Genomic DNA, 15,459 nt, shown 5'->3' on the forward strand with positions numbered 1-15,459 from the left:
GTGGTGGATGAAGTACTATTTTATTATCTAAGTAAAAGTACAGATCAAAGGTAAAAAGTTTAAAGTATCACATGAAAAAATCTACTGAAGAATCTGTTTAAAAATGCACTTAAAGAGTGAAAAATAGAATTATTTAGCAGAGATTTTTATAATGATTAAAGGATGAAATGTAGTGATTTTGATAAAGAATTAAACTGATTTTAAATGATTCAATTGATTTTTCTAGCTGTTTTTGTGTATTTGTGTATTTGGTTTGCTCAAAGTTGCAATGGAAACTCAAATTAAATGTGCTAAAAAATAAAGTCACACCATAAAAAAAAGTACTTTTTACTTCAGTCCAGATTTAAAATCTAGTGGAGTAGAAAGGACAGATACACGTTCTCAAATGTAGTGAAGTAAAAGTAAAAAGCATCCACTGTAAAGCTGACTGAAAAGTACAGATACCTAAAATTTGTACTTAAATGTTGTACTTTTACTTTAGTACTTCGTTACCTTCCACCACTGAATAATAATAAGGAATGTGAATGTAACTGCTGGTCCTGGTTCGTTGATGCTTTGACCTGGAGTAAAAAGCAGCTATGCAGATGTCTTGGTTCGATTGCTAATTGTTGGGAAGGATCAACCCAAAGACTGATTTTTATAACTAAAATGTTGACTAGGTTTGGTCAAAAGTGATATATTTATATGGAAGTTTTTTCAATTAAATATTTTTAGGATAAAATGACTTGTAAGTTATTTGTAGAATTCATTTTGTCACTCTTTTGTTGTCCAGTCTCTCACTTTTTCCCTATATTTGCAACAAAATCTCAAAACAATCTGATAAAACTATAACTTTGTCAAAGCTAACAATAGAAAAGTGTTGTGTTTTATGTTTTTTGGACAATGTGATAAGTCCGTCAAATGTAAATGGACAATTTACAATAATTACAATTCAATTTGTCAAAAATATTTTTAAAAAGCTGCTATACAACGCACAACTGACAGCTTTAGGGTAATTTAAATATTAAAATGTAATGACCAGTCATAAATAAAAATGTATAGTATGATTAAAATCTCTCCAACACCAACTGACATGAGCCTATTTAAAAATATACCCTTTGACCTTTCTCTTAATTACTGGTGAATACTTTAGATTATATCATGTTTTTCTGTTTGTCAAAATCAATACCATTCATGAGTCTCATTTGTCTTATATCTTCAAATGTTTTTGTTTGTATCTTTCACATTTTGACACTGTAGACTAATGTTTTTTCAATTAAATATCTTTTTAGAAACCTGACTTGTGCTTTTATGGGAAATAGATCTATAATCTAATATCCAAAGTTTATGTCAATGTATTTAGTTATTTCTGTACTCTGACTGAGAATATGTTTCTATAGATTATAAAATATGGAGTACAGTATAACATATTATCACTATAGTCATGATGTTTATGATAGTAGTAGTTCATGACTGCTTTTATGTTTATATTAGGGTTGTTAAAAGTATCGAAAAACAGATACTAATTTATACTTGAAACTAGACACTCATTTGGGCAGTTATCGATAATAAAAAAGAAGCATGAGAAAGCACGATCAAACTCCTGGAAAGTCCAAAAATCTCAGGTTCATTAATTTTGGTAAAGAAAGCACATGACAGCTTCCGCTCTCTGGACCAATACATAGAAACTAGATAGTCACTTGGGCATGTATCAGTACCAAAAAAAAAGTCACATCAGACTGACGGAAATGAACCTTTCCTGAATAACTTTTACATATTTTTTTTTTTTAATTAGAACTAAGAAATATTAAGACTAGTAGATTAGTAGATTAGTATATGCCCATGGATCTCTATAAAGGACAACTGAAGGATATAACACCTCATGGTAATACAACAAAGTGCCATTATTTAAAGGTGCATTGTGTAACTTTTCTGGTAGATAGTCTGTTACCTGTCATTGCTCTAGGTGGAATGTTCAACAGGATGATATTAAGCAGCTCTACCTTAAATTTATTCAATTACAGATGGTTTTATAGCTCAAAAATACACAGAAAAACAGGCATTCTGACTGTGAGCGGGGTTGCCTCTCCACAGAACTGGCCTGTAACTCGGTCTGGTTTTGTCTCCATGAACATAGAAAGGTTTAATATCATACTGTGAAACAATCCAGAAAAAGCAATAACATATCCATGGAGAAAAGTATCTGACAGACTCGTCACTAGAAAAGTTACACAATGCACTTAATGTTGAAAAATTACATACTGTTGTTTAAATAAAGACTGTTTATACCATATTATTGTACATTTAATTCATTATTTTAAAAAAATCTGATGCTATGTTAACATAGTTTCAAGTAAAAGGCTTGCCAAAGACCAAAGCACAGTTCCTCCCATATAATCTTTATTCACAGAAAAAGCAAATAAACAGAAAGACACAGGTTTGCAAATGAAGTTAAGACCAAGCCACTGACAGATGAGATGGTCACATGTCCGATATTGTTCCTTTAAAGTGTATATTATTTATTGATCATTGATTAAACTGATGTGGGGAAATGAAAAGTACAAATCTGTTCCAGTGTACAGCAGACCACAGCCGAGTGGATTCCCAACATTGCACACACTGCTCATTAGGGTTTGAATTGAAATAAGGCTGTATGCAGTTCCTTAAATTTTCTAAACAATGTGTGGTTCAAACTAGAGATGCATGACAGCTAAGAATTCAGAATTAGCTATTTAATTATCAAACTGCATAACCTGTTTTATGGTTAGTTTAAAGGGACAGTTCAGAATTTTGGACATAGGACTTAATTTCCTTGGTAACCAGAGTGTTGGAGACTTGTGGAGACGCTTTTTTAAATATTCCATCCTGTCCAGCTGATAGAATAATGTTTGAAATAAAATTTAACTTGCATCGCATTATTTGTCAGGGACTATTTTCTCATATGTCAGTCCGCCACTGCCAAGCTTTCTATCAGGAAGTACAACTCGCTGCTGCTGCTCAGACATAAATCCTTCAAATGCAAGATTGGTTTTACTTCAAAAATTATTCTACTGTCACGGACATTCACATCGACAGTCTGGCATTATAATTGTTTTGCTTTGGGTGTTTTGTGGAGTGGGTAAGACTGTTTTTAGTGGCAGGCTAACTATGGCCATTGACATGCACTAGCCTAGCACCAGTGACCTCTGCAAATACAAGGACTGGATGGAGTATTTAAAAAAGTGTTTCCACACATTTCCAACACTCTGACTAACTAAGAAATGAGGCCTTATGTCCAAAATTCCAAACAGTCCCTTTAATGTAATCTCTGGCAGCATTTTATAGCCTTACACAGGTGTGATTGTACTTGTACTTAAGCTATAATATTAAACACATTTAGTTTGAGGATCGAAAAAAACAATATGGTAAATTAATCTTTTTTTCAGTCAATATTTATCTCCCCCATAGTCATATTGTGTCTATATGAAGACAACAGCTTTTCAATTGCATAGAAATGAGTATAGAATATATAAATTATCTGAATACTTTTATCCTAATAAATTTTGACATTTAAAACAATAAAAGTTTTTATTTTTAATACTAGGTTGCTATATTCATCTTCAAATGCTGACAGAGAATGAGTTTATAATTGGAATTACCTTTACAGCTACTGTATACAGCCCCATTTGCGTCAATCTCAAACTTCTCTTTTGTTGACAGCCGCACAGTCAAACGCTCTCTGTGTGCAGGTCTCATACTGAATATTAACACACAAATATATTTATATATACATACACGTAATGAATAGAAATGATAAGGTTGAATGAGTTTAGATAGCATTTTTTTCAGCCACTGCTGTTGGCCAAAGTGCGGAGGTAAAGAATCCAACTTTTCCTTTCACTTGTTCTCCCAAATCAAAAAAATAAAAGTTTAAATGTCAGTAAAAAGAGATGCATTGTGAAGAATTTCATTGGTTCACAAAGTTCCACGGTTTTCAATGAAACACAATGTCCAGTAACGTGTCAGTTGTACAGTAACGTGTACAGGCAAACCAGGACCAAAACTGAATATTACACCTCGAAAATGCTTTGAGAAGATATTTAACACTTTTCATGCACAAAAACAAAATTACATCAAAACATCTTGGCGTTAAGTGAGGTCCACTATTCTGTATACTGTATAAAAAGATGGACAGTGTTGCTTATCAAATAGTTTAGAATTATCTTTCAGTCAGGAGTTCAAGAGACAATACAATTTAAACACTTGAACAATATCAAAGGTGCACTGTGTAACTTTTCTGGTGGAGGGTCCATCAAATGCTTTTCTCCATGATGTTATTGCTTGTCTAGGATGTCACACAGTCCAGACCAATTTACAGGTCAGTTCTGTGGAGAGGCAACCCCGCTCACAGTCAGAATGCCTGTTTTTCTAAATATTTTGAGCTGTAAAACCACCTGTTATAGAATAAATGTATGGTGGAGATGTTTAATGTCATACTTCGGAACATTCCCAGCAGAGCAATAACTAGAAACAAGCAGGTGACGCCCCCAACCGATAAATTACGTAGTGCACCTTAAGATTATTCGTCATTGTAGGATACCAAGAGTAGCTATTACACAGAAATGTAAAAGATGCCATTTAAATTTTAATTTGTTATGGTTAAAAGTCTAATATATGTACAAAAATAACAACATAGCTTCTTGGATACTGGGCAATATTAGACGCTGAAGAGTTAACTTCGAATTAAAGTAAATACATAAAGCTTTACATATATTTAAGTGTGGCAGTTAATATTTATTCAGTTCTATTTTTGGCTAATCTAAAGTTGATAGAGGGCTGTAGGCTGCAAGAATTCCTATTTTAAAACACACATTTTCAAGTAGACTGGTTGTCATACATTTGCTACTTGCCATTATGCTAATTAAGCACCATTTCCCACATCTCAAAGGGTCCCGGGTCCTATAAGACCAGACAAATCCTTGCACATAAGAGAAGCTTGGCTCCAACATAATTTATGTATAGAAAATATAAGTTGATATGAAGGTAAAAAAATAATTTGGATAATCTTTTCCTCTATGTCTTTTTTACATTATTGCTCTATTAATGCATTATAGCCAAGACAATATATCTTCACATTTAGAGTCACATCCCACTAAGGTGCTTTATGATGACAATCCATGCAACGTGCTTTCTATACACTTACAAAACTTTTCAAGTTCAGCTTCCATCAGTCATCTTATAACATTAACCAAACTAGACTAATAGCTACTGTAGTATACACTATTAGCTGAAGAATGACAATTTGGGGTTAAAAGCTAAAGCTAGATCTTGCGTCCAATAATAAAGTTTGTCATTAAAAGGAATATTTTAAAAACACGTTTTCATTGGAATTTAACGTTGTTTTTGATGCACTACTCAATTATAAGTTAGATATCTGGCGCCCTCATGTGGCCACAGTAGGGGGTGAACTATGTCAAACGGTAAAATACAGGGCATCTAATTTTGTCTGTGCCTATGGAAACTTGAAATAATAATAATAACCAATTTGGATTTATGGATTTAAATACAAGCTCCAATAGGTATGTATAGAATAGGCTCAAGCTCAAAATGTGAATTCTGCATATGTCTCCTTTAAAACTTGCACTGTGTAACTTTTCTGGTGGAGGGGCCATCAAATGCTTTTCTTTTCTTTTCTTTCCTTTCTATCTTCATGGAAACCAAACCAGATAAAGTTACCGGTCAGATCTGTGGAGAGGCACCTCTACTCGCATTCAGGTATTTTTGAGCTATAAAACCACCTGTAAATGAATACACGTATGGTAGAGCTGTTTAATGTCATACTGTGGAACATCTGAAGTAGAGCAATGACATACCCAAGGAAATAAGAAGGTGATGGACCCCCAGCCGAAAAGTTACATAGTGCAGAAGAACAGGTCAAAACAAACTATCCATCTTTTTATACAGTGTGAGACGTGCGCGATACTTGTGGACATGGTCCTGGGACATGGATGCCTGTGGCTGCGAGAAAAACACCATCAGACAGAAGAGTGGAAGAGGGAGGGCAGCCCTGAGCACTTCAACAGTCATACCCCCAAACACCTGGGGGCGCTATGGCAACAGTCCAATGAGAGCATGTTCTCTTAATAATAATAATAATAATAATAATAATAATATTGGCAGTATTCATGTATTAAAAATGAGAGGAGTTAAAAGCATAGTAAGACCGCAGTGAAGTTTGGTGGTTAAAGTGGTACATCACCAAGTTTCACTGCTGTGTTGCACTTTAAAAATGGTGGAATAAAACTGATCACGTTGTTGGCTCAGCACTAGTGGAGGTTAGACGGTACAAGGTGGGGAGCTTGGCAATATATAGACAGTTAAAAAACTACAGGTCAGCAGTTCTGTCCATTTGTGGGTTAGTTTGTCGCTATTATTCTATGTTGTGATTTTAATTCCATATTAAAATGCATTGAGGTGGCAACACGGATGTCTAAAACCATCACAAACTTCTTTCAAACTAACAACCCTTCAAAGAGCTTCCGAGAAGAAAAGAAAAAAAAAATTACCACAGAAAAATAGATCCACAAAAATTAATCCTCCTTCTCGAAGACGCAGAGGTTTTGGCTCTGAATGTCCCGTGTGCAGTGGAGAGAGGAGGAAGAGGAAAATGAGGAGGAAAAAGAGGGCGGAGATGGGACAGTGAATGCAACATGGCGTCAGTTGTAAGCTCCAGACCCTTACACAAACAAGGGTCTCGATATATATGCGATAGTGCCCATCTGCTGAAATGCAAATAAAACTTGCTTTGACGTCTAATAAAATCTGTACACTTTAAAGTCTTTATGATTAGTCCAAAGGGGACATTTTCCATTTTTTAAACTGTATATTTATTAAACTTTATCTTTAATTTAGATGCTCTGAGTCCCGTGGGTGTAAAATGCATGTGGGTCGATGACAAAAATGTGAGGTTAGCGGGGAGTTTGCTAGCAGCACTTTTTCTTTCGTTTACTGTTTCGAGTGAGTCGCACCACGTCATTCTGTTGCTGCTGCTGCTGTCGGGCGAGCACGTCCTTCTTGGCTTTGAGCACCAGCTCCGTGATGCAGTTAAACATCTGTGGACCACAAGCACAACATTATTAAAAGGGCTCACTGCGGATTGAGATGTGTTGTACTGTACATGTGTGAAGGGTCTGAGAGCTGACACTCTTTTTCAGGGGAGGAGTTGGCCCCATAGTGGACCCTACTGCACATGTCCATAGTGGTAGGGGAAACCGGAGCACCCGGAAGAAACCTATACAGGCACAGGGAGAACATGCAAACTCCACAGAGAAAGGCCCCACACTGCCCTCTTGCTGTGAAGCAAAAGTGCTAACCGCTTTGCCACCGAGCCTGTTTCTTCTTAGTTTTGGTGTTGATACAACACCTGTTTTAGAACTTAAAGATAATGTCTAATACATTTGGTATGAATAAGTCAGATTTCAAGATGCACCATTCAATAAACTATATTACTCTCTTTATACAGTGCTTTTTCCACCTTCAACCACTCAAAGCACTTCACATCAAGGAACCCACCCACACATTCATATACCAGTGTACAAACGCACTGGGGGCAAAGTGGGTTAAGTGCCAAAGTGGGTTAAGTGCCCAAGGACACAAATGCAGCATTCATCTGTGGGAGCTGGAATCATACCGCCAACCTGTGGGTCACTGGATCTGACCGCTCAACTAATGATGTTTATATGGAGAGCAGGATTCAAAAGGCCACCCTTCTGATCAGTGGACAAACGCTCGACCAACTGAGCTACTATCGCCCCTGTAGAGTATGAGCAAATGTTTTCACATTGTCCTTTACAAAAAGTCAGATGAAATAGCAGGTTATGCTACATGTAATGTGTTTGAATTAATACTTGAATTCTTGAATTGAACATAAATCAATACAGTCTTTTAATTAAGGCCATTTAACAGGAAGTCTGAACTCTGCTCCAAACCACATCCTTATACTGACACATGATTGACTGTGGACCTCTCGATTAAACCTGAGCTGATCATTGACAAATTGCAATAACTCTCTCTGTCTTGATAATAATGTGATTAACTTCCCAGCCCCTGATATTTATTGCAATATTTTGGCAAGGATAATATAATTGTAGATAGGATACTTTTTTGCTTTTAAAAGACCTTGACAAGATTTTTGTGCGAATTATTACTTAATTATTACATAAATCGCAAGAATTAAAGTAAAAAACATATTTCTTCATGTTGTCTGCACTGAAATGAATCATGCTATATGTACTTCCCTATCTTTATTAGCCATTGCTACTATAAAACAATGCATTTAAGCAACGGAACTTATAATCTGATATATTGTGACAGCCAATGATATTAATGAGACTTCTGACGATACGATATCGCCATATTTCGGTTATTGTTACATCCTTAGTTGTCAGTATCAACTGAAAAACATTTTTGAATCAGGATATTTTCAATTTCATTCATCGGACCAGACTCATTACGCCTGACTCCTGACGACTGTGTAAGTCTTGAGGCATGCTGGGTACATACCAGGCGTAGCTCGCACACAATGCCTACCTCTTCCACGTTGATGTTTTCTTTCGCGCTAGTCTCAAACAGGCTAATGCCCATCTGCTCTGCGAACTTCTGTGCATCTGTCGTCTCCACCACTTTAGAGTTTGGGTCATCATTTTTGTTCCCCACTACAGAAAGAAAACACAGGGATGACCACACTGAAGCACAGAGTTTTTATATTATAAATGTAATTCTTTCACACTGTACATTCATGGAGCAAAAGCGTGTTTCTGCAATTCAATTTCAATTTCATTTTTCCAATAGTCAGTTTTCCAAAATCAAAATACAGCTATGTGCTAACTTATGTCTAAAGACCTAAAGACTACCTAAAGAGGTAGTTTGCCAGTCTAATGAAAGTATACATTTAAAAGATCAAATACAAAATGTGTTAATAAAATTCTTTTTTGAGTTATGTTAAAGGTGCATTGTGTACCTTTTCTGGTTGGGGGTCTGTCACCTACTTCTTTCTATGGATATGGCATTGGAATATTCTACAGTATGACAAATAGCGCTACTTACATGTATTAAATTACAGGTGGTTTATAGCTCAAAGAACTCTAGAAGAACTGTGAGTGGCATTCCACAGACCTGACCTGCAATTTGGTCTGGTTTGGTCTCCATGAAGATAGAAAGGTTTAATGCGAAATACTGCGAAACATTCCAGACAAAGCAATAACGGAGAAAAGAATATGGCAGACCCTCCACCAGAAAAGTTGCACCTTTAACTAAAATTATAGGTCTCATGTTCATTAGTCTATATCTAAAATGATTTGGACATGTGTTTCTCGAAACCACACGGAGCTCATTTTTTTAAAAAATATAATAGAACATTTCAGCCTGGAATTGCCAATCTCTACTGAACAAAAGGTAAAAGCAGCTAACATGAAAACTACCGCTTCATGACATCACAAGGTGGAACGGACCATTTAGAGTTGTAGACTGACTAATACTAAAGGATGTGAATGAAACAAAACACAACTCCAGATATATTTTTGAGGATCTAACGACATTATAACTTGAATTAAAGCTCACAAGAGTCAATTGCGTAATATAGGACCTTTAAACAGTGGACTGAGGAAGACAGTGTCCCATAGCTACAGTGAAGGTGCAGCATTTTTACCACAAGTCATAGTCAAGGACAAACTCACCTAATATTCGGCACACGTCATCACAGTTCTGGTTTATTTCATGAAGCCATCGTTTGACGTTGACAAATGACTCTGCACTGGTGACGTCGTATACCACTATAACCCCATGTGTGCCCCGGTAATATCTGAAAACACAGGAGAGAGGCATACAGCTTTAGTAAGAGACAGACAGTCCAAGTCTATACCATCTCTTAACTGTATTTTAAGGTCTTTGATTATTTACGATGAAAATATTTAAAATACTTAATGAACTGCCATCTGGAAATCAGTGCAGAGGTAAGCTGTATTTATTTTGACTACACTGATATACTAATATTCTTAAATTCAACAGTTTGCCGAACAGTAAACTTCTTATTTTGCTTTCACAGTCAAAATTAAAGTGCATTTAAAGTTATATATATTTTTTATTATAGTTTTTCATGCATTTTTGGGTACATTTACTCCGCCACATTTTAAAATCAAAATATACATTTCTCATTGTTTTCTTTTAATATATTTACATCACATTATGTAAATATAATGTGTTACCAATGTATCTGCAATACTTCCAGAATTGATATATAAAATATAAAAAGGTAGGAGAAGGCAGATGCATTTCAGGACTATTTTTACCACTGTGAGAATAGGAAACAGACTTAATATTTATCCCATCAGACCTAATCAGAGATAGAGCTGACTCAAACAGGACCAGACCCAGACCAGAACTGTGTCCACTGCAGTCCTCGGCCTGGACCTAAACAAAGAAGCTTTGTTCACTTTTGTGTCAGTGTCAGAGTTTCTGTCATGAGTCTGAGCAAACACTGGTCTAACCATACAACAACCAACAGCATCCAACTCCACATGCACAGCCAGAGCAAATCTACAAATGTGAAGAATGGATCTAGCAAGGAACTGATTTATCCTGCATCAAAAAAGGGCCACAACACTTTTCTGTGCCGATGGCTGAACCAGTCCCAGTCTGACCCATTCACAGTGAGCTCTTTCAGGGTCTAATGAAGGGCCACACCACAGGCTCCATGCACTGAACATGACAAGGCACATGCAGGATGGCTCGTGCTCCTCCTTCAAACCCAAGCCACTGCACAGGTCTCATTATTATAATACTGTACAACTAAGAAACAATATCAATATATTTCAATTCAATGTCTTCTACAGGCAACCAGACATACAGTGAATCAATCTCACAAGTCACTTGAGTCATAAATTTGGGTCTGAGTTATAATACATCTAAAAAAACATTTTATTTTATTTTTATTTTATTTTACAAAACATTAAGAATAAATTCATATTCACAAAGTAGGCCTGTCTGTGCTTTAAAGTACTCAAGGAAAAGGAAGAGGGTTATTACTGTGGTCATTTTGAACAGAATTATGAGCAGAGGTGAACAACAGCTCTGGGGCCCATCTAGGTCATTTGGCACAAACCTTGTCCTGTTGACTTATCAGTTTGTTCATTTAACCATGAAGCTTCTGTTCAGTGAAACTCACATAGAGGTGATGGTTCAGATTGTGTTCAGTTAAACTCACGTGGAGGTGATGGTTCGGAAGCGCTCCTGTCCTGCCGTATCCCAGATCTGGAGCTTGACCTTCTCTCCGTTGATCTCCACAGTCCGGATCTTGAAGTCAACCCCGATCGTGGTGATATAGCTACCTGAAAAGAGCACATACAGAGGACAAGAGTCAGGACAAACATAGCGGCAGTGACTAAAAATATCTGCACAAGAAGCAGCACTCACCTGAAAATGTGTTGTCTGCAAATCGTAGAAGGAGACTGCTCTTCCCCACTCCTGGAACACACATGCAAAGACAAGGAACAACTTAGATCTTGAAAAAGATGAGAATGAACTGTGTTTTGCTTTCTCATGTATTATAATAAATGCTAATCCATACAGATATATTATAAGCAGATGTTTGTTTTCAGTGCCTTAGCTGTAATCATATTGTCTCACCAGAATACTTAAGGGAAAAAAAACAAGCTTGGAAAAAAATGCAACTGTAGAGGTAAAGGGTAACATTTTCTTGCCATCACTGTAACAGGCTAGAGAATGACAAAAATATTTTTAAATGTATTATGTATTAATTTGGCTACTGTGTTTATACACAGATGTAGAAACAGCACTATTGTCTTCATGTTGGTTTCACTGAATCACGGCTGATGTGAAAAGCATAGTCCAAGGCCAAGCTAGTGTTTTTTTACAACACTAAAATTTCAAACTTGGTTTCGATATTGAGGAATACACTTTTTTTATTTGGACAAGAGATTTACATTAAATCATAGTACTTTCTTTTGTCTCATAAGGCCTTATCTCTGTGTAATCCCTCAGTCGTCCAGGTAGGTTCCATAGTGGTCCATGGGCGTATACTAGTCTATGTGCTCTTATACTTGCTCAGATACAGCTCAAAATTATTCTGATGATTTTTACTTTGATAGCGATACTTGCTCAAAGTAGTATAGCTTCAATACTATTTTCAAATACTAATCAATACTGATTTTGGATACTTTTGTTGTGACAACCCTAGTCCAAGATATCACAATTATTTCTATTACATATAAGGCCACAAGATTAATTAAAAAGGTTCTCTTTGGTCCTCATCACTGCATTAACATACACACTCAATATCGGTTGAATATAACAGTAGGAATTATAACACCATATTACCATATTCCCTCATATTACTCACATCACTTTTTGCACTTTGAATGTCATTTATGTCATCTTAAAAGGTCCAGAAATCAGATTGCAATTAGATTTTGGTGTACATGTGAACAAGGCCACTGAAAATGAATGGCCTACATAATAAATTAATTACAAATAATAAGTAGAAAAGATGTGTGCAAGTTTGACAAGGCCAACTATACAGTTTTTGTCTATTCTCGTTACAATACCAAGGACAGTATGGCATATTTGGGAGGTTTGTATTGAGTCTTGAATAACATTTTAAATTAAACAGTGCCTCAAGCAACAATTCAGACCAGACTGTTTCTATAACTTTAGTAACTTAAGACCGATAACTCGGGAGACTTTTTGGGGACTTGATGAAACTCTATCTGGGTTTTTTTTATCCAAGACAAGGCGAGGAGGAGCAGGAGTGGGATACGTTCACTGTCACTGCCTCATCATGTTACAAAAGTAAAAGGTGAAGAGGCAGGCTATGGCCCGTGGGTGGGTCCAATTCAAACTCTCTTCACCTATTGTATTATTGTCAGCTGTTTGTTTCGGCCGGCATAAAGCGCTCAACTCCTTTGTTGAATTTAATAATAATCTTCAAAGTGCTATGTCATTTATAGTTGAATTTTTTTTTGTCAATTTGAGCACCAGGCTTTTGTCCAAGAACAGTATTCATGTGTTCTCTATTTTTAACAATCTATTCTTAGACAGTCTTTTGAGTGTGAATCAATGTTTTATGCTATAAAGAAAAAATAGGGATATAATAAATAAAATGTCAGCAATTCACATTAATGAGTCATCTGAACCAAGTCACAAGAGGTGACTTGTAAACCTCTGGTCAAGATTTTGAGTCCATTGCATGAAAACAACATCCATCAACCGTCAGGTTGATAGAGATTTCTTCCAAAAAGAGTTAAGACAGCAACTGCCCTTTACTTTGCAATCCTTTGGAAGGATTTTCTTCTTTATAAATGGCAATGTCCAATTGAAATAAAGAGTAGAATGTGTGTAACTTCTAGTAATTTGACTTATGATGAATTTAATAAAAATGTTATGAGACCAATTTTAGTGACTTGTATTTTTTTTATAAGGCATTCCAAATTGCAGCCTTCAAGGTTATAATGATATAGAATCCTGTGGTCTTATGCTTTATATGCAGTGAATGGGATCTTTAAGTGTGCTGCCTATCAGAGACAGAACTTTGAACCAAAAGTCAGGCGATTTGTTTCACAGTCTTTTTTACAGTCTACCACAGTGACAGTGGTGGTCTCAGGCTCATTCTAAGGGACAGTGGCCCCAGTGTGACAGGCACCAAAGAGCCAGCAGTGTCAGAGCTGTCAATGAATGTATACACTACTAGCAACAAAAAGTGTTCACAATTATCAATGTACACTGGAACAGGGGGAGTTCAGATGCTCAAATGCTCATGTGCTACAAAACCTTGACCGTGCTTTGCACTATAAACGACAGGAAATATGCAAATTCTGCCAATATGCACCACTCACTTTATCTATTATAACGAGAAGAAAATGATAATTAGTCCAGTCAAAATGGCTTGCACTGGACTGAACTGGGAAAATTGATTTTTCATGATATGGTGCCAAAAATACGCAATATCTATCGCTAAATATAAAGATACTCCTATAAAATACTGTCCTTTTCATTAAGCAACAGCTGTCTGCAAGCCAGACAGAAGTGCAACATTCCTGCTTTCCTGCAGCCAACATTAGCATGCTAACAAGCTAAATAACACAAGGTAATTCTGACTTTAGTACATTGTATTCGCGCTGAGGGCCACAGTAACGTTTTGCACATGCAATAAGCAGCCAGAAAGACATTATCTGCGACCTATTACATAGATATTTTCCCCGCGTTCACTTCTGTGGTTTCTGTGGTTAGCTTTTACAGTCGAGTCAGAGTTGAATGAAAAAAACATTTTGAACTGTGGATATTTAATATTTTATTAAATTTCTCAGTAAATGTTGTAGATGAGCCCCTGTGTTCGTCTGGAGCATAGACCGTATAAAAACACACGTACCAGTCCCTGTCCAAAAACCCCAAACTAGCAACACGGCTCAGTAGATGTTAGCACAACTTCCAACTAGCCTTAGCAGGCTAATGGACAAACACAGAGAATAAAACAGAGGATCTTAAAGTCACGCGGTTGACTTCATGTTCCAATGTCATTTTGTCGTTTGAAAGTCGCGTCCAGGCCAAAGGTAAAAAGAATAATCAAGAGGCCGGGGTCGTAGATGTGGAGGCGATATCCGGCCTGAGACATGCACCACCCGGACGACACCTCCGCCCTCTCCCCGCAGCGCGCTAATGCTGCATTTGCCTCGGAATTAAAACATTGTTGGTCTTAAAATTATAATCAGATTCATTAAATTGCCGTGCCGTGCAGCATAGAAAAGACCCAGCGCTGTGTTCATTCCCACATTCATGTAAAATGATACAGAGGCCCACTTCCCGTCACGCATCCCCGGACTCGCTTACCGCTGTCACCGATGATGAGCAGCTTGAAGAGGTAATCGTAGTCCCTGGCCATTGCCGCCGGTAGCTGGTGGTGGCTCACGCCCGCCTTGTGCCGCTCGTTTGTCCGGTGTGGCTCCAATCACAGGTCGGTCTATAATGCTCAACACAAACCCTCAAGTCCCCCAGTGTTACAGCAGACGACCGCACCGACGTTGGACGTGGAGCCCCCCCGGACCGGCGGCGTTTGTGTCGGGTTTCGCGGCGTCAGCGGTCCTCTGTGTGCGCTGCAAACAGCCGGAAACTCCGCTTCCTTCTGCTTCTGTGGAACTGCCTGCACCCAACTGTGACACGATCTCACTGCGCAGACTCCGGCCAAAGCGCACCGGCCCTTCGGTTCACACTACAGGTGAAGGAGCGGTGAGTTGAACATGTCTTCAAATCCATTGAGGATTTTATTAACGTGTATTTAATTTCAATGTAAAGAGGAGCATAAATGAAGGGTTTACGCACGATAACTAGGACACCATGGTGGGCATTTTCGGTGTAGACCTGGGCTTCGTCATCCAGTTTTTCATTTCATGCCTGATGCTTCATATCTGCGTCAACGAGTTCAAATTTTGTTAA

The 15,459-nt window shown here is 37.2% G+C and overlaps 1 protein-coding gene across 1 annotated transcript; it reads right to left on the reverse strand.

Annotated features, from left to right (window-relative positions):
- Window positions 1-2,357: 2,357 nt before the first annotated feature.
- rab35b (RAB35, member RAS oncogene family b) lies at window positions 2,358-15,162 on the reverse strand. Its single transcript, XM_020928260.2, has 6 exons — window positions 14,857-15,162; window positions 11,428-11,478; window positions 11,219-11,342; window positions 9,693-9,817; window positions 8,548-8,672; window positions 2,358-7,070 (listed from the first exon to the last, which is right to left on the reverse strand). Exons 1-6 carry the CDS (start codon window positions 14,906-14,908, stop codon window positions 6,942-6,944), a joined length of 606 nt encoding a protein of 201 aa, XP_020783919.1. The 5' UTR covers window positions 14,909-15,162; the 3' UTR covers window positions 2,358-6,941.
- Window positions 15,163-15,459: the final 297 nt, after the last annotated feature.

This window comes from Boleophthalmus pectinirostris, unplaced genomic scaffold (genome assembly GCF_026225935.1).
Source record: "Boleophthalmus pectinirostris isolate CB_2022bp ecotype Guang Dong unplaced genomic scaffold, ASM2622593v1 HiC_scaffold_4, whole genome shotgun sequence".
Taxonomy (NCBI): Eukaryota; Metazoa; Chordata; class Actinopteri; order Gobiiformes; family Gobiidae; genus Boleophthalmus; species Boleophthalmus pectinirostris.